This window comes from Rosa rugosa, chromosome 2 (genome assembly GCF_958449725.1).
Source record: "Rosa rugosa chromosome 2, drRosRugo1.1, whole genome shotgun sequence".
Taxonomy (NCBI): Eukaryota; Viridiplantae; Streptophyta; class Magnoliopsida; order Rosales; family Rosaceae; genus Rosa; species Rosa rugosa.
Genome location: NC_084821.1, coordinates 66,449,973 through 66,468,740, shown reverse-complemented (window position 1 = coordinate 66,468,740; position 18,768 = coordinate 66,449,973). Strand labels below are relative to the sequence as shown.

At 40.5% G+C, this 18,768-nt stretch overlaps 1 protein-coding gene and 1 long non-coding RNA gene across 2 annotated transcripts; both read right to left on the bottom strand.

The window, feature by feature from the left end:
• Window positions 1-344: 344 nt before the first annotated feature.
• On the bottom strand, window positions 345-4,357 carry LOC133729462 (trihelix transcription factor ENAP1-like). The gene is made up of 2 exons (XM_062156999.1): window positions 3,213-4,357; window positions 345-797 (listed from the first exon to the last, which is right to left on the bottom strand). The coding sequence occupies exons 1-2, from the start codon at window positions 4,303-4,305 to the stop codon at window positions 784-786; spliced, it is 1,107 nt and encodes a 368-aa protein (XP_062012983.1). The 5' UTR covers window positions 4,306-4,357; the 3' UTR covers window positions 345-783.
• Window positions 1,273-3,206, bottom strand: LOC133729465 (uncharacterized). The gene is made up of 2 exons (XR_009856377.1): window positions 3,017-3,206; window positions 1,273-2,799 (listed from the first exon to the last, which is right to left on the bottom strand). It is a non-coding gene; the product is annotated as an uncharacterized LOC133729465 (long non-coding RNA).
• Window positions 4,358-18,768: the final 14,411 nt, after the last annotated feature.

The following is an 18,768-nucleotide window of genomic DNA, read 5'->3' as shown; positions in this document are numbered from 1 at the left end:
ACCAACATGGAAGATGTTGGTGTGGTTTCTAGGCTTTTTTGGGGTAATTTTTATTGCTGTGATCACATTTTTTTAAATTTTCATCAGCTGCTTTGAAAGACCCTTATTCGGTGATCGTAATTATCACCAAGACGTGGAGGCAGAGGCAGACGGAGCAGTGAAATTGTAGGCTTTTACTTCTTTGAATCGTAGATCCTTTCATTCTACATCTCGCTCTCTTATTCTCATATCAGGAATACCCTTTCGAGATATCTTCAAAAACTTGAACGAAATTGGAGATCATTCAATTACTACACAAAGCATTAGTAACTTCTAAACACCATTGCTACAAGAGAGAGCAGAAATGGAAGAGAATGTACAAATCATCACAGGCTTGAGCAACATCTAACAACAGGAACTAACATCGGTGGTATTACTTAAGGGGATAGTTATACCAACTAAATGTTAAAGTTGAAACCATGCTGTCCCGGATGCATCACTTGCCTAGCCTACTTTTCTGTGTCACAAGGAAACTAGATTTTGTTCTTAAGTACAGCTAGAAAGCTATTACAGCGGAAAAAGCAAAGTCATTGGACCAATCTGAGGCCAAGTACAGCTGCCAAAAACCCAACATGATAATAATAAGTAGAAGGAACAAAAGCCAGGTTAAGAAGAACCAAAGTCACTTGGGAATGTTGTGCCAGAAGCTTTCTCCAAGGCCAGTATCAGCTGGAACAATATGTACTCAATCAAGAAGATACTACATATGCTTCGCATGTACCATTACAGGACTCTTGCAAATGGCTAGCTATAAATATCTGCAAAATAGAACCATAAACAGATCTTAGAAAATCTACGGGAAAACAGAATGCAAGGGAACCAAAAATGCAAACCAGAGTATAAACAAGCTAATCAGATAGCTTAATGGCAAATATTGAGTGTAAAGATTCCCTAATTAAGTGATTGCTACTCACATACATCAATCCTTAATGAGGCTCCACATCAATGGCATGCTCAGAATACTTTTTCTACTGCTAGCAATAATATCGAAAGTCTGAAACACATCTTATGAGTTATGACCTATTTCAATGTCGAGTCATTTCTTCATGTCTTGCAAGTTGTCACATCAGATAGCTTTAAATACATAAGAAGGATTCTATTTATGGTGTCAATCGGCCTCATGAAGATAACAGCAGTTCACTCTTGTTCATGGAAGCTACCAACAGTTATCAAAGGCACTATCCACCATGTGCAGTTAAGAGAATCAAGGCTGCTCTATGCATGAATAATATATCTTTCTACTTCGATACCTATCAATATACAACAGACTGACCATTTCTGCAATGTGGAATATGACAAACCTAGCAATAGAATCTACTGAAGGCTAGTAAACGCTCTTTGCTTAGATGCATTAGCAATTCAGCAGTCTTTTAAGTAATCATAGAATTTACGAAAAACATAATATGATAGCAATCTTAACCGAAGACACATGCACACAGAATCTGGGAGGGAGATGATGAAAAGATGAATGGATTCAAAGAAAAACTCGTATTCTTCCATACTACAAATTGATAGAGCTCTACGTGAATCTCTCAACTTTACAGACGTTAACATCCCATGAACAAATGTTATAGAAATAGTCAGAGGCAAAAAACTAAAGTTTGTTGCGATAATGAATCATACTAGAAAACTAAGAGGATGTAAGAGAAGCATTCAATATAAAGTAATCACGCTGAACTCCCATCCCTAGCCACCTTAATTTAGTCTCAATAGGGTACATATGTTTGCTATCACAGATTATCACTACTTTCTCTGAAACATTCTTCCAATAGAATAAGCTATTTGATAAAAATACTGTGCAAGGGAAATTCCATTCTTATGTCTTACATCCCAGATAGAGAACTGCTTTCTTGTATCAACATTTATCATATGAGAAATATTAATGTCTCAATGACATAGATTATTAAAATCTCACTCAGTAAGTTTAAGTACCATTCCAAGGCCCTTCTTTTTATTAGACCACTCCCAATTAAATTAACATGAAATCCTATTATCAGAGCCTGGACATAAAAAAAAATTTGCATAAATTTAGATTGATGAGGATGGAACAATAAATATGCCAAACGGTAAAACAGCAAACAAGGCAATGGAACCAAGAAAGGAATGGATAATGCATCCTGTATCTATCTGAGGAGACCCCAGAATGCATGTAAATTACAAGCCAAATAACCAATCCAATGCACAAATTAACCTCTAATTACATATACCAAAAAGAAAACATCTTTAAAGGAAGGAAAAGCAGAGAAGAGGTCTCAAATTGGACAAGCAATTTATCATAAAGTCTCCCACTACCAAGAGATGAACCCAAAGACAATAAATAACAACCAAGACATCATGTGGAAACAAAAATACCAGAAAGAGAATCGGTCAGAAAAGAACAAATAAGATGATCAACCAGTCATTATGTAAAGTACATCTATCAGAACTTTTTTCATGAGCTTACTAACAGAATTTGAGTATGTATAAGCATAATATATATATATATATATATATATATATATATCACCTTATCTGTTTTTTCTTTTCACAAAAAACCAACACAGTCCATAGGTCTTCACAACTTCCCACACCGAGCATCTATTTTAAGAATAGCTACTTTACATAGGTAAACTCTGAAAGCTAAATGTTATAATATGATTGAACAACATCACTGTCAGAAACCAATTAGCAGCTCGAATCCACAACCACACTTGTAGGGTAAAGCTCTTTAGCAAAAGATATCCTTCCTAATTCCATTCTGAATACCTAGCCAGATACGACCTTACTACGCAAAGGGGAATTGTATATCCTAAACTGAGCAACTAACAAACCTATTTTAGTTCCTCAAGCAGGGTGAGCTAGATTTTCTAAATTAACATGTGCTTTTCGATGAAAAACCCTTTCACATCAGTACAAAGACATCTCCCGAGTTGAAGTGCAGCTGTATCTTGAATCTGTAATAGCTAGTCAATGAACTTGGGTACAATTGCCACACCACACAGTTATGTAAAGCATTGATCAAACCACAATTGTCCAGTCAATATAAGCGAATAGATTATTCAATTATCGGCAACACTTCTCAACAAGAGCATATAAATCCAACAAGACCCTGAAAACTAACAAATTGATTCTCAGAGACGAAACCAAAAAACAATCCTATAGCATACAGAAGAAAGCTGACAGATTCGGCTCACCATTAGAGCCGGGTCGCTTGCCGTGCTTGATCCGCTCCAGCTGGACCTGTGTGTCCATGAACATCCTCATTCTCTGAACCTCCAAGTCCTTAGCAAACTGCATTCTCTGCTTTTCCAACTCCACCATCTGCCTCAACTTCTCAGCCTCCACTCTCTGATACACCTCCCCAAACCTCTCTATTGCCCTCGCCAATCTCTTCAACCCTTCTCCTCCGCCGCCGCCTCCAATCTCGCCGTCGCTGTCTCTCTCCCTCTCCCTCTCCACCTCCGCCTCCTCATCCCCGTCGTCGTTATCTTCCTCATCCTCTTCGTCGTCGTCGTCGTCGTCGTCGTCGTTCTCCGCCGCCGCCGCAGCAGCGACCGCCGAGTAATTCATCCTGAAGAACCCCTCGTTCATCGCCGCCGCGGACGCCGACCTCTTCTGCGGCAGAGCCACGGCCGTCACGACCGGCCTCGCCGGAGACGGCTTCCGGTACGCCAGCGGCAGCGGAACCGCGACCGGCGGCGAAGGCGAGAGCGACGACGGCGAGGGCTTCTTGACGTTAGATCCGATGAGAGCGTCGAGGCGATCGAAAAAAGGCCAGGAAGAGGTCAATCCTCCAGAAACCCTAGCCTTCTCGACCTTGTACTTCTTCTTGATAGTATCAATTCGATTCTTGCACTGGACGTCCGTACGGTGCGTCTTCTTGGTGTGGCCGTGTAGGGCGTTGACGGCGTCGGCGACCTCCTGCCAGTCCTTCTGGCGGAGGTTGCCGCGGTTGAGCTCGAGGTAACGGCGGCCCCAGGAGTCGATGAGAGTCGAGGTGGCGTCTTCGCTCCAGCAGTCCTCGCGGACGGGCATGGGCCTAGGGTTTGAGGAGGAATTGGGGGTGGTGGTTGACGGCGTGAGTGAGGATTCCGTTAGGTCGCCCATCGGGAACGGAGCTGTGAAATTGGGGGGTTTGGGGTTGTGGTTGGTTTTGTGAGGAGGAGGAGAGAGAGAGGTGTTAAGAGAGAGGTCGCGTCGGTGGGAGGAGAGCGCCGGCCGAATGAGCCGCGAGTGTAGGAGGCAGGTCGCCGGGATGAGCGCGTGAAGCTGCTTTGTCGATGTCATTATTGGCCTTAGTGGCTTAATTTACCGGCTCGGCTCGGCTCGCGGTCCGTTTCCCAATTGCTTTACTCTTACCTACCGGAATTAATATTTTTTTACCGTACTAGATAAAAATACACGACGAGCAAAATTACGTTTCAGATTTTCCCCATTTTTATTTCTCAATCTTATTTTCTAGATAAATATATGCCAGAAACATTTACACCATTTACAGTTTTCCCTAAATAAAGGAACAAGAAAGTAAGTCACGGGTAAATTGTGTGGGAAAACCATACGTTATGAAAAAACCTACGTGCTAATGTTAGAGCAACTCCAACAGCTTCCATATAATAGGGATGCAAAAGTCAAAACTTTAGCATCTTTTTGTTCTCAAACTCCAACAGATTCTGCTGTAAAAATCTCTAAAATCTCTATATTTTTCCTATTTTAGAGATTGCTGTAAATATAGAGAATTTGGTTTTCTCTTTCCTCACTTTCCCTAAAATAGAGATAGTTATAGGGAGTCTGTTGGAGCAAAAAAGACTCATTTTTTTTTCTAAAGTAGAGAAAAATCAAAATATGGGGAAGTTGTTGGAGTTGCTCTTAGGGTAAAGAGAGTAACTGGGGTTTCCCTCTGCTTTCTGAATCTTTATCGTTTGCTCTCATGGTAGAAGAAATGACAGCGGCATTGGCATTGACGGAGGATGCAGTTGTGGAGTTTGGCTTTTGGGATCTGTGGCGGTAGAGGAAGAGGGCTAAACAAACTATCAAAGCTAGTCGCCAGGTTAAACCTCGGTGCCCTCCACCAGTTGGTTGGCTCAAGGCTAACTTGGATGGGGCTTATGATGAAAACACACCTAGAGGTGGTGCTGGAGTGGTGTAGTACGTGATGAAACAGGTTTGGTTGTGGCTGGAGCATGCTACAGATTTGATCATATCATGTCTCCAATTATGGTAGAAGCCTTCGCTGGCCGCCTTGCTTGTAAACTAGCAGAGGACTATCAGTTGACACCTATAGTACATGTTCGAATTAGATTGTTTGCGTCTGGTGCAAGCAGTACAAGCTGAAGGGGAGGACACCTCAGAGCTAGGTAGTCGTCGACGACATCTCTTCTTTGACTTTCTTGGCAGGTTCTTTTTTTACACATGTTTATAGAGAATCAAATAGGATTGCTCATAATCTTGCTAAAATTGCCTTAGTTTCGGGGCTACAAGTTTCACGGAGTGGGAGTGTCCCTCCGATTCTTGATGGGCTCTTTGCTACTTCTTGTAACAACTAGTTCTAATAAAAGGTTGTCGTCGTTTTTTTTTTTTAGAATAAGAAACCTTTATTGATAACTAAAATTACATAACATGGGAATGACCGGTGGTGGACAAGAACTCCCCACTCTCCTCCCTAAAACCTAAACCAGTTACGGGTCCGTCATCCAGAATGACCTCCTTGAGCCGAAAGGGCCCAACCCCTAACCACCTATATCGCCCAACCCCTCGGTCTACAGAGAATCCCGAGAATCTAGATACCACCTCATAGACAACCAACGCCCTCTTCCACACCGTGTCCCAATGATACCAGACCACGTGCAAGGATCGTTTGTCAGCACATTGACCATAAGATAAAACCAAAACTAAACCAACTCGTCCCCAGGAATGACACCAAATCCATGGCACCTCAATTTGACCCAACCCTTGCTCAAAAGAGTAGGGACATACTAATGACCAGAAAAGACTAACCAAAAGCCTAACCAAAAATAAAACTCTAAACAAGACCAGACCAAAGCTATTACAATCAACTTCCCTCTCTCCAATTTCCCCGCCGGCAGACCACCTCCATAATTCTTGCCCTTCGAGCTCACCTCCCCAAAGATACCCAATCAATCCCGCAAGCCACATTGATACACTTGCCTGTCGTCGGCCGGATCCAGATCTGGGAACAAATCCACTCCAATCCAAACCAGCGAGAAACAAGAAGGGAATCACCGTGCCTTTCCACCTCGGAACGAAATCGCTCCACCCATCTGTGTCCATCCGCTTGGGAGCCCGAACCCACCTCTGCAAACATCGCCGAGCGACCAACCTCCGAACAGAGACCAGCGCCATACGATCCATGGCATGCCACCGCCACGATCTGGCCTGTGGCCCCTTGCTCCAAGCCTGCGCCGCAGCCGAATTCCCCCTCCACGCCTGCGCCTCTGCCTGAGAGTAGAGAAGAAGCATGCAAAGCCCCAACCAATGAAGAGAAGACAAAACCCCCATCTCCCGTCCGGCAACACTTGCCATACGTCGCTGAGGCGGGAAGCCACGGTCAACGAGGAGGCACCGCCGGTCGAGCGTCACACTCTCCTTCGCTCTTTCCAAACCCTAGCTTTCTCTCTTGTTTTCTCGGTGCTCTTACGGATGTATTTTTGATAATTAAGAGTTTTAGTTCAAGTTCTTCCCTTTTTTCTTTTGGGTTTTGGAGTTTTAGGTTGTCGTCGTTTAGTTTCAAAAAAAAGCAATACAATTATATCACTAGGAAAACACTTACAACTCTTGCTAGAGATTGTACTTAATTCAAAAATTATTATTATGACACCGAGTTACAAAAAAAAAAAAAAAAAAGAAGGAAATCTTAGGGCTGGGCTCGGTGCGGGTCGGCCCGGTTTGAGGCCCAAACCGCATCCGCACCGTATTTTGTGGTTTAGCCATTTTCAGAACCGCAACCGGTTTTTCAGTGGGCTGGGCCGCATTATTCGGTTTCACCGAAATGCGGTTCGGTGCGGGCCGGTAACCGGTTTGGGAGTAGTTCGACTGGTGGTACTACTGGAACTCCTGGAACTGGTGGTACTGTAGCTTGATCAATTGTAGGCTGAGGAGTTGGTGTGGGAGTAGTTTGACTGGTTCCAATACTGGAACCTGCAGTTGGAGTTGGTGTAGGAGTCGGACTTGCGCTAATCCCTTGATTAAGTTGATTTTCTTCCATAGTCTGCATCTACAAAAGAGAAGCAATTGAAAGCCACAATTAAAAACAGAAAGCAAGAACACCGATTGAAAGACTTCCTATGCCTAATCTGCAAGAATTCAAACTTCAAAGCATCCAATCTGAATTTCTTTTGCATTTCACTTCATTTCTTTTGCAGCATTGACCACAAGAATCAATAAGAACACAACACCAATTGCAAAGCAACCAAATACCCAGATCGGAGAAGAGAGAGAAGAGAAGAGACCAAATACCTAGAGAGCTTACCCTCGCAAGATCGGAGCAGATCTTTTAGAGAAAATAGACAAGATCGGAGCAGATCTTTTAGAGTTGGGAGAGGTCGAGAGAGATCGAGAGAGTTTTTTTCAAGAGTTGGGAGAGTTTTCTGAAGAGAGTTTTGGAACTTTTGGCAAATGAGGTCGTGCGGCCAGGCTGTGAGGGTCTTAGGGTTTCTGCAGATCAGGTGCATACAAGTCTATGTAAGCTTGGTTTATGACCAATCATAATTAGACAAGTAATAAAATTAATTCAAAAATTAATTTAAATAAAAAAGCAGTTTGGGCAGTTTATGTCGGGCGGTTCAACAGCTGGACCCGATTCTGAACCGTTATGAACCGGTTCGGTTCGGTGAGACTTCAAAACGGCACCGTTTTTGGTCGGTCCGGTTTCCAAGCCGGAAAATCCGGTGCGGTCGGGTCGGTTACCGGATTTCCGGTGTGTTATGCCCAGCACTAGAAAATCTGATTTATAATATTTGTTTGATATTCAACTAAGCAACACAATTATATCACTTGGCAAACATTTACAACTGTTGCTAGTACAATCTAAATTCAAAAATTATTATTATGACACAAAGTATGGAAGTGGCCGGGAGTATGTAACTCAATTATCACCTCATCTTTTTTGTCAAATGAGTTTGCATCTTGAATTCATACCTGAATAAAAATGATATAACTGGTTGGATACCAACTTCTTAATGTACACAATTACAAACAGTTGTGTTCGATATATAGCAGGGATGCGGAGCTTTTGACAATTGAACCATGGAGTCTCCAGTTTCAGCAATTATGGCAGTGTTCGGCCTAAAAATATCCTGTAAACAAGTTCAGTTAACAATACAAACATGCATAGTCTCGAATTCTCGATACCATGAATGTGCTTAAAGAAGAAATAATACGTACTGCTGCTCTTTAACTTAAGAAGTACATCTTTCCGAACTTTCAGAGGCCGGGGTTCCTGGGGGAACGAAAATTCAGCGGTAATTCTACATACCAGTACTGTTTCTCTTCAGCTTCTTGGCCAATGCACTGAAGAAGTCACCCATGAAAAACCATCCTAGTGATGGACCATTAAATTGGTTATGCAATTAGGCTCCACAATAACTTCCCTTTTCTTTCTTGATCAGCAAGGAATACCAAACAGAGCTATAATCATTCAAAATTGGGCCAACAAAAACATAAACATGCATCTGCAAGACTCCACAATCTCTCCACAGAAACTAGTCCTCACAACACCCCAGTAAGTCGCAATTTTCATTGGATCTGCAAAGCTCCACAAAGGCCTTCACACTTTCGGCTTGGGCCCACCCACAAGCACAGACTTCACTGCCTCGTTCAGGAAAGCAGCAGGACGTTGCTTCAAGCCTTCAGCTGCTGCTTCCAACCCTAATTGATTGCTTACGTTCGGCGCAATAAAGAAGGGAAGTGGTACACACCCAAATGTGGGGAAAGGAATTGCAGGCAAATTACAAGTTTGTGCCATCACCCCAACTTTATTATAATTACTTTCTATTTTTATTTTTATGTATTCAATTTAATTTTTAAAGTTTCTAATTAGTTGGCACCTTTCATTAATTTTTGACTTTTCTCAAAATTTATATATAAAATGAATGCGTTTCCGTTAAATGAAATACCATTATGTGTGTGTGTCTATATATATATATATAAGATCCTATCTACAGCGATGCCTCGCTCTGAAATTTCGGAGCGAGGTTAGGGTTTAGGGTCACTTTTCGGTCTCATATCCACATCTCGACCGTTCAGGTTTTAGGTACTAATGTATAGATCATGTCTGTAAAATTTCAGTCAAATTGATGGTCGTTAAGGCATTGATAACTGCCTTAAAGCTAGTACGGTTCAGGTTGGACAGATTTAGTTCGTCAATTGATTTAAACAAGTTAGATACCTTATAGATCATCAATTTGGCTGAAATTTTGCAGAGATGACCTATACATTAGTACCTAAAACCTGAACGGTCGAGATGTGGATATGAGACCGAAAAGTGACCCTAAACCCTAACCTCACTCCGAAATTTCAGAGCGAGGCATCGCTCTGGATAGGATCTGATATATATATATATATATATATAATTTTCTTACCAAAACATCAAGAGTTGAGGACTTACAACATCACATAAGGTACTAGAAAACGTATCGATAGTGTCATAAGAAAAGCAAGAATAAATCTGTGATTAAAACTGTTATAAACACAAAACTGCTAATGCAACGAAATCTATGATCCCATCAACAGATATTTGCTCTATCTTCATTGTGTGCTATGGATCAGGCATAGACCAAATAGAACAAAATGATTTGACTGGAGAAGTTATATTGCAAAACTACAAATATCGTTCTGCGTTGGCTATACCTAATGCAAACTAGTGGCCAAATTGATCACACAGTATTTTGTCTCATTAACAAAAAAAAAAATTACGAAAATATTCATGTTCTTCAAAACACAGAGCCAAAGGATATTCCCGAACCTTAATACAAAAATCAAGAGCTTATTACAATCGTAAAGTACAATGTAGTAGACTCAGCATCTGTAAGTGGCAATGTCAAAACCAAAAAATCAGTACTATGACCACTAATATTGATTAGTACCATAAACTGTAATAAAAATAAAGCATTATTATCTTTGCTAGGATAAGTGACGATATCTGATTTTATTGTCCTGACTGTTTCACAGTAACATTAAAACCAAAAGAATTAGTACTATGACAACATAAATTGAATACGACCACAAGAAGAGCACACATGAATGTTTAACCCAAATTCATCTATGATCCCATCAAAAACTTGTATACCATAGATATGCCTCAAAACACACAGCGCAGAAAATTTAAACCTAAAAGAAAATAAATAAATAAAAAATCCAAAATCTTACAAGGTACAATTCCAGCAGGTGGACGCTTTGCTTTCCGGGCCTTGACCTTGCTACCTGTTTGTGGTAATATTGAAAGATGTGATTAAAGAGCCAAAGCCCCAAATCACAAAAATAAAAAATAAAAAATAAAAAAACATACCGTATCTCCGGCCGGATCATGCTCTCCGCCTCTCCGGGCTCTCTCCTTGCTCTCTTCGCAAGCCTGGGATTTTCCTGCCTATCATGGTTTGGGTTTGGCGATGAGAGTAAAATTGATTCCCTAGGCTTTTATTTTCCTTCTATGTCGGTTTCGGTTTTATTCAGCCCATCTCATACGTTATTAACTTATAGAAAATTAAAAACTAGTTGGTGGCCTTATGGCTAAAAAAACATTCAAATATGCACTTATATGTAATTAACCCTAACATTTATCCTGCTACTTTTTTTTTATATTTTATTTCTTTGAACAAAATATTAATAAAAAAACTGTGATGCCCCGGAAATTTGTATTTATTTTCTGAGGATTTTCCGGAATCTAAATTGTGGTTATTGGACGGTTTCATGGCTCGTGGACGGAGCGGAAGTGTTTCGGACGAATTTTTATTCGAAAAGTGTGGATTTAGGGGGGGGGGTTCAAGGTTGACTTTTGATACGTTGAGATTCTCTGAAAACTTCATTCACAAAAGTTGTAGAGCGCGTCGATACGAGTTCGTGGACATGCGGAACGCGTCAATCGGAGTTCGTATGAGAAAGTTATGAGCATTTGAAAATTTGGAAAAGTTACTATATATAGGGATTTCCGTTTTTGGAAGGTTACTATTTTCATTTGGCAAGTTTCCTTTTCCGGAAACTTAGAAATTCTCCGTTCTCTCTCCTCACCCGCGTCTGACCCGACCTGAACCCGAAAATCAGACCCGGCTTTTCCGGCGGTGAAACTTTCCAGATCGACTTGCCTCCTTGCTCCAGTCGTCTCTGTGGTGGCCTCTAACGGCGATTCTCCTCCACGGCGGCGTTGCAAGGCGGCACAGATCGAGGTATTCGGACCTGACCGGAGATCCTAGTTCCAGCGACGTCGTGGCTTCATGCTTCCTGTTGTGAGTTCGTAGAAGTCTCCTGGATCGATCTATGGTGGTTGTTTGGATCAATTCACGTGAAACTTGGTTCAACTCGGATTGAACAGTAATCCAAGGTTTGCGAGGTAGTTTTCGACCCTTTATGCTTTGATTTTGACTTCGTGCTAGTTATGAAAATGGATAAGCATGCTGAGATGAACATCTTTGATGTTGGAAGTTTTGTGAAATACTGAGTTTTGACCGGCGGCATTCTGGCCATGTAAGGGACTGTTTCTGGTATTATATATCTTCTACTCGTCGATACGAGCGTTTCGGTATATAATACGCAATTTTTAGAGTTCGTATGAATTTGTTAGGATTTTTACGGTTTCATACCGGTTGATTTATTCGATCCAGGAGGATCCGAGCGTCCGATCGACTTGTGGTTTGGACATATCGATCGTAGAAGTATTCCGGAGACATTGGGTGGTCTCGGATGTGGTTTCGCCTCAATTGGCGTTACTTTGGGAATTTTGGTTCGATTTAGGGTTTCGAACGTTATTCCTTGTGTTTCATTGACTAAATCAAGACTGTATTTCCTTAGGTACTTGACGAAGTATTCTTGGACGGACGGTTAGTTGGTGGTTAGACTGTTTTGTTCTATATTGAAGACGCAGCGGGAATTTCGAGGTGAGTAATCTCACAAGGTTCATTTATGAACGGAATTACCTTATCGTTTCGAGAGTTATTTATTTAACTGCAAACTATAGTTGGTATTAGTAGGCATTCATGAGCGGATGACTACGTATATATATATATATATATATATATATATTTACGTGAAATATATATGTTTTGGTGGGTTTGTGATTTATGAAAACAATATGCATGAATGATGCTTTTTATTGTTTTGTCTTATGGCTTTTCGGGAAACAAATGATTGTGGAAATGTTGATTTCGATTTGTTTTGAAAAGCGTTGAGATTTGGGTATGAAAACAATATGCATGAATGATGCTTTTTATTCTTTTGGGTTATGGCTTTTCGGAAAACAAATGATTATGGAAATGTTGATTTCGATTGTTTTGAAAAGCGTTGCGATTTGTGTAACATTTTGGGTCCAGTGTGACTCCTTTAATGTTTTATTCCAAGGGACTGAAAAGTTCGAGGAATGAAGGTCTATGACCTTGGGCAGAATATCAGGTAATCACGTCTTTGGCCGGACGAGTAGTTACGTTTTCAGTTAGAGCTCTAGTCTGTCTGCCACAATTGTGATTCATGGGGTAACAGGAATTGGTTATATCTAACTCATGAGATTACGTGTTTTTAGGGAACAAGGTGTGAGTTGCTTCCTTATTAACGGTTTTTAAGGGGATAAGGTGCAAGTTATTTTCCTTATTAACGATTTGATAGAAATCAAGGTATGAGTTGCTTTCTATATATGGTACAATTTGATATAAACCAAGGTGTGAGTTGCTTTCTATGGTACGTTTGATAGAATTCGCTTTCTATGGTACGTTTGATAGAATTCAAGGTGTGAGTTGTTTTCTATGTTATATTTGATAGAAATCAAGGTGTGAGTTGCTTTCTATGGTACGATTGATAGAATTCAAGGTGTGAGTTGTTTTCTATGTTATATTTGATAGAAACCAAGGAGTGTGTTGCTTTCTATGTTTCGTTTTAAAAGAAACCAAGGTGTGAGTTGCTTTCTTTTATTTCGATTTGAAAGGAAATTAAGGGTGGATTATTCTCCTTTATTTCGTGTTTTTAAGGGATCAAAGCGTGAGTTGTTTTCCTTAATTCTAGTGTGAGTTGTGTTGACTATTTTGAGTTACTCATACGGGCTTGCAAAAGCTTACCGGGTTTGTTGTGTGACAACCCGGTACACTATTCAAACGATATAGGGGTTAATCCTGCAGGTTAGGATAATCGGGGCTGGAGTGGAGGTAGTGCCTTTGCAGCTTTACGGTAGGAAGCCATTTTTGTGACTTTACCGTTGATAAGGACTTCCGTTGTATAGTTAACTCTGAGCAGCATTTACGTTTTATTTTGTTGTTGACAATTTAATTTGAAAGCTTATGTAATATATGACTCTGTGGAGCGGGTCAATATTGATACAGTGGGTTCAGGGCATCAATATGTAATTGGTTTAAAAAGGGAAAAAGTTTACAGGTATTTTGTATTGATGGCTGAACGATCAAGCATATATAATTATGAGATTGTATATCGATTTTTATTTGTGAAAAAATCAGGGGCGTGACAAAAACCCTCTGAAAATTCTTGTCAAAAGTCAATGTCGTTTCTGGATCAAAGTCAATAATCTGCCACCTAAGCTTTATTTAGCAGATTAGATCCAAATGCATATGCTCGAACCATAAATTGCATTCTTTTCAATCGGAAAGTTTATTATACATGCGTGCATATCATGCACACATTTATCTGACGGTGTATAAGCATTGTATGAGTTTTCTATTGTTCATTGCAGGGATTGAGACACCATTGAATTAATGTGTGCATATGCGTAGTAGAAGTTTTACTTTTCGATATCATTGAAATATGTTAGTGGTATTCATAGCCATAGGGCTGAATACAAACACCAATGTAATTTCCATCTAGCACATGCATGTTGCTTGCAAATTTTTCCTTTCGCTCAGCAAGCTGTTTTGTAGCAGGTGACATTTTAACAAGCTTTGCGGCGCAACAAAAGAAAGTTAGGCTTTTTCCAATGTTGACTGATCGGTTAATCATAAAAGGCTTGCGGCGGCCAGCTTTATCATTAGGCTTCTCCGGTTGTTGCTGGCACAAGAAAGTTAGGCTTCTCCAATTAATGTTCCGATTGCTGAAGTGCTCTCAAAAACAGTATTCTATCCAGTGCTCTCAAAAACAGTATTCTCCAAGCTATTCAATTCAATTGCTCCAAAAATATTGTCGAAGGTGATTCCAAAATAGTCATTGATTGCATGAAGAAGAAAAGTGACCCTCCTTAGTGGATTCGATCCCTAATTAGAGATATTCAAAGAATTGCTACTCTTTGAGGAAATTTCTTTCTAGCATATTCCCGCGGGGAAAAACTTTGTGACAGATACGGTGACTTCCATTATCCATACTTCCCGTGAGTTATATGGGTGAACAAGCTTCCCCTCTCAATCATCTCCCTACCCAATGCCTTAGGATTAGAGGATGATTTTTTTTTTTTTTTTAAATTTGCGTATTAAATTATGATCTGAACACACGTAGGTGGTGTTTGTTACACGGGATTGGACTGGATTGGACATTCTTATCTAGTCCAATCCCAGTTATCCCATGTTTGGCAGCAAGGGGACTCTTTTTAATGAGACTCCACAGTCCCAAAAACCACCCCGACACCGTCTACCACAAACCCACCAAAAATCATGGGATTGTGGAAGCCCCATTCACTCGATCTACTCTTCGTCTCTTCCCTTCCGTTCGTCGTTCTCTCATCATTCTCAACCTGCAATTCAACCTCAACCCACAAAAGCTGCCATTAAAACCAACAAATTTCAACGACCCAGATCCCCTAATCATCAACTTTAGCCAATTCAACAACCACAACAACCACAAATTGAAGAAAAAGCAATGAAATTTTCAAAATCTAACATTTAAGAAGTTGTGGGTTGCGATCAGTAAACCTGGTAGTGAAGGTGGTGGTGGGTTGGTGCTTCTGTGCTTCGATTCAGAGACTCGTGAGGTTTCTGAGAGAAAAAAGCCAGCAGACTTGCTTTGGTTCTCTTGCTGGGTTTGTTTTTCTCTTGCTGTTTCTCGGAAACCAATCACCCCCGGACGAATAAGAAGTTGGCCCACTTGGACAGCTTTGGTTCTTCTGTCGTTTTCCCTCTTCACGGATTGTGGAGCTTTGCTGGTGTTGAAGGTTTTGCAGGTTCTATATTTAATCCCGCTGGCACCAAACATTGGTCAAGGGACTCTATAGCATAGCCTGGCTTGAAGAGTGGAGGACTCTAAAAGAAATTAAGCCGGGGTAACACAATCCCCCCTAACAAACACGGCCGTATAGTTTTCGTTTCCTCTTACATCTCATTTCAAACTTTAACATATGCAACTAGAAGGCCACCAAGCAAGGTATGAAGTCCCATACGACAGGTCGCTAGCTAGCTAGGTACGTGATTGACAATGGCGGAGGAGTAGGTTAAACTCTGCCACATGCAAAGTCTGAGTTTTTGCAGATAACAAGATTGAATGATCGAACCGTATATGTCTACGTATAAGCTCAATAATTGAACCGTATACAAATATTGGGGAGACGTATGTAGGTACATACTACTACTACGTATATGAGTACAATGGGTGCAGCATAAGATTCGTTTGGAAATTCATATCTAAGTTTGAAATGGAAGCAAAAGGTAGAGATTAGAGAAAGGGACCGTTTTAGTTATACTTAAATCGATTGAAAAGTGGGAGGCGTCGCTTCAGTAGTATTCACTTAATTATTTCAAGGATTAAATACTGTTTACTCCCTATACTTATAAGGTCTCGACGTTTCAGTCCCTCACTTTTCAATTTCACTCGGATACTCCCTAAACTCTCAATTTTCACACAATAGGTCTTTACCGTCAATTTTCCGTCAAAATCTCTATTAAATTGCTGACGTGGCATTTCTGACACTCCAAAATGTCTATTTTACCCTCAGTTACTTTTAAAAAAAAAATAACAATTCTCTCTTTTGATTTACCTTTATTTTGTTTAATCAATTTCTTCTACCCTCCCACCCATCATCACTTCCAGTTCGTCTGCAACTTCATTCCAAATCAAGATTCACATACATTACTCCATCTATATCTCTAAGCTTCCGTACGCTCGCCCTCTCATCACCATCCTCATCATCCCTTAAACAACAACAACAAGAAGACCCATTGCCCTCATCCCTTACAGGCTTTCCTCTATAATTCAGGTCTTCGATTTCCATGATTCCATCGAAGGCCGATTAACAACAAAAACAACGAGAACTACAGCATCTTAGGTACAATTACACGAACCCAAAATTCCCAATTCATTGGATTCATGAATCCCTATTCTTCTGGGCTTGATTCTTCACCCAGATTTCAGCCTAGACCTTCGATGCACTCTCCATCCAATTTTTTCCCCAAAATTCAAATCCCACAAAAAACCATTTGCCCAATTTCAGAGATTAAGATGGGGCAAGTTAAAATTGCAGAGTATGAATAGAACTTCAGAGATTAAGATGGGGAAAATGTGCTTTGATTTGCGCGCAGATGTAGCTTCTTCTGAGCAAGAGACTAGAAAATCCAAAAGAGCAGCAGAGCTACTCCTTGCAGAACTGAATGAGGTTCAAGTGACTATGGCCGCCGACAGTCCAAAAGAGTAGCAGAACATTAGGAATGGATATTCAAGAGACAGGACCCATCAATAACCTAAAGAATGGATATTCAACCCAGATTGAATAATGAAACCAAAACAAAACAAACATTCGGGGCAAAATATATACCCAGCAAAGAGCCAAAGACCCCACCGGAGCGACGTTGACACTTTTGACCATCGGCTCTTGTCAGCTTCACCCTTCGCATTTCGCCACCGACAGAATCCCATTTTCCTCCCCTCAATCCCTCTCTCTCCTCCTGCAATTCGGGGAAATCATTATTTATTCATCGCCCTTCATCTGCATCGAAATGAGGTAGCTAATGGAGCCGTGGCAGAACACCATGAAGAAGAAGCAAAGGCCCATCCGGCTCCGCTGCTCCGTCAAGAATTACGACTGGGGCATTCTCGGCCACAATTCCAAGGTCGCCAGGCTCTTCGCTCTCAATTCCGGGTCGGACATCGACCCGGTCAAGCCCTACGCCGAGTTCTGGATCGGGACTCATGAATCTGGGCCGTCCTACGCTGATTCAGGGTCGGAGCAGCCCCTCAGCCTCAAGTCCTGGATCGATGGGGTCGCAGGTGTAGAAGCGGAAGCCGGAGTCGGTCACAGGTGTAGAAGGAGGAGAGAGAGTTGGACGAAGAAAAGGTAAAAAGTAAAAGAAAGAAAAAAAGAGAGAGAGAGAGAGAGAGAGAGAGAGAGAGAGAATTAAAAAAAAAAAAGTAAAAGAAGGAAGAGGTAAAAAGAAAAAGACAAAAAAAAAGGAGAGAAAAGAAAAAAAATTAAAAAAAAAAGAGTAAATAAGGGTATAATAGATATTTTAGCGTAAAATTAATGCCACGTCAGCAAAATAACGGGGTCTTTGACGGAAAGTTGACGGCAGGGACCAATTGGGAGGAAATTGAGAGTTTAGGGATTTTTAAGATGAAATTCGAAGGTCAGGGACTGAAACGACGAAACCCTATAAGTATAGGGAGTAAACAGTAATTAATTTCAATTCCATCATTGATCATTCTCGGATTCTCCATTCTTCTGCAGCAAAAAGATGACAAAAGAATATGGTTTCTTCACTCTTTATGAGCTACTGTTTATGGAAGTGAGCGCATTACTGCATGGTCCGCTTCAATTTAAGATTCAGGAAGTTGATAGCTTCTAGCCTTGTTGTATGTAATGCTTCTGATATTATTAAAGGGTTTTTTTTTTATTTCTTGCTTTGTAAATTATTGCATCATTTTGCTGCTAGTTTTTCTGATCAATTGAATATTATTCCTTTTATCTCCATGTATAACAAATTAACAAGTAACCTGCTAGAATTCTTCTAGTTATATCTCAAATCATTTGTATGTTTCCGCGTACCTTTGCTTCAATCATTTTGGCTTCAAAATCTAGGATATCATGGGCCATGAATTAATTTAGGGTTAGTGCAAAATGCATGGTGGATGATATCATGAAGTGAATGATCATTTTCTCCATGGCACACAAACTCCACAAATTAACGAGGTTAATCTTGAGTAAAAGAATTGAAATACCACACCCTAGATGGTATTCTTATTCCGCCTCTTTTATGGAATTGAACTCCAATCAACTCATTTATTTTAATTTCCTTTCAAAACTTATGATTTAACCAAACACGATAATTTAATAGAATGAGAAACTATTTCACATTCCAGATTTGATTTCCTAGCTAACAAACAGAGACTAAGGGTAATTAAGTAGACATCTCAAGAGGTTTTGTCTATTTCCAAAGATCACATAAACACCTAGTTATTTATGCTTTACATATATATAGTTATACGCGCGCATGTGTGTAGTTATTCTCTCTTTTCTACACCCTAATTTACTGTTCACCTGCTCCTACATCACTTGACACGGAACTGTAAAAAAATAAAATAAAGCTTTATCATTTTGGGAACGGACTTGGAAAAAGTCGGTAAAATGAAAAACGACATTGGGCATAAGAAAAGCAAACATGGATGTTCAATGAG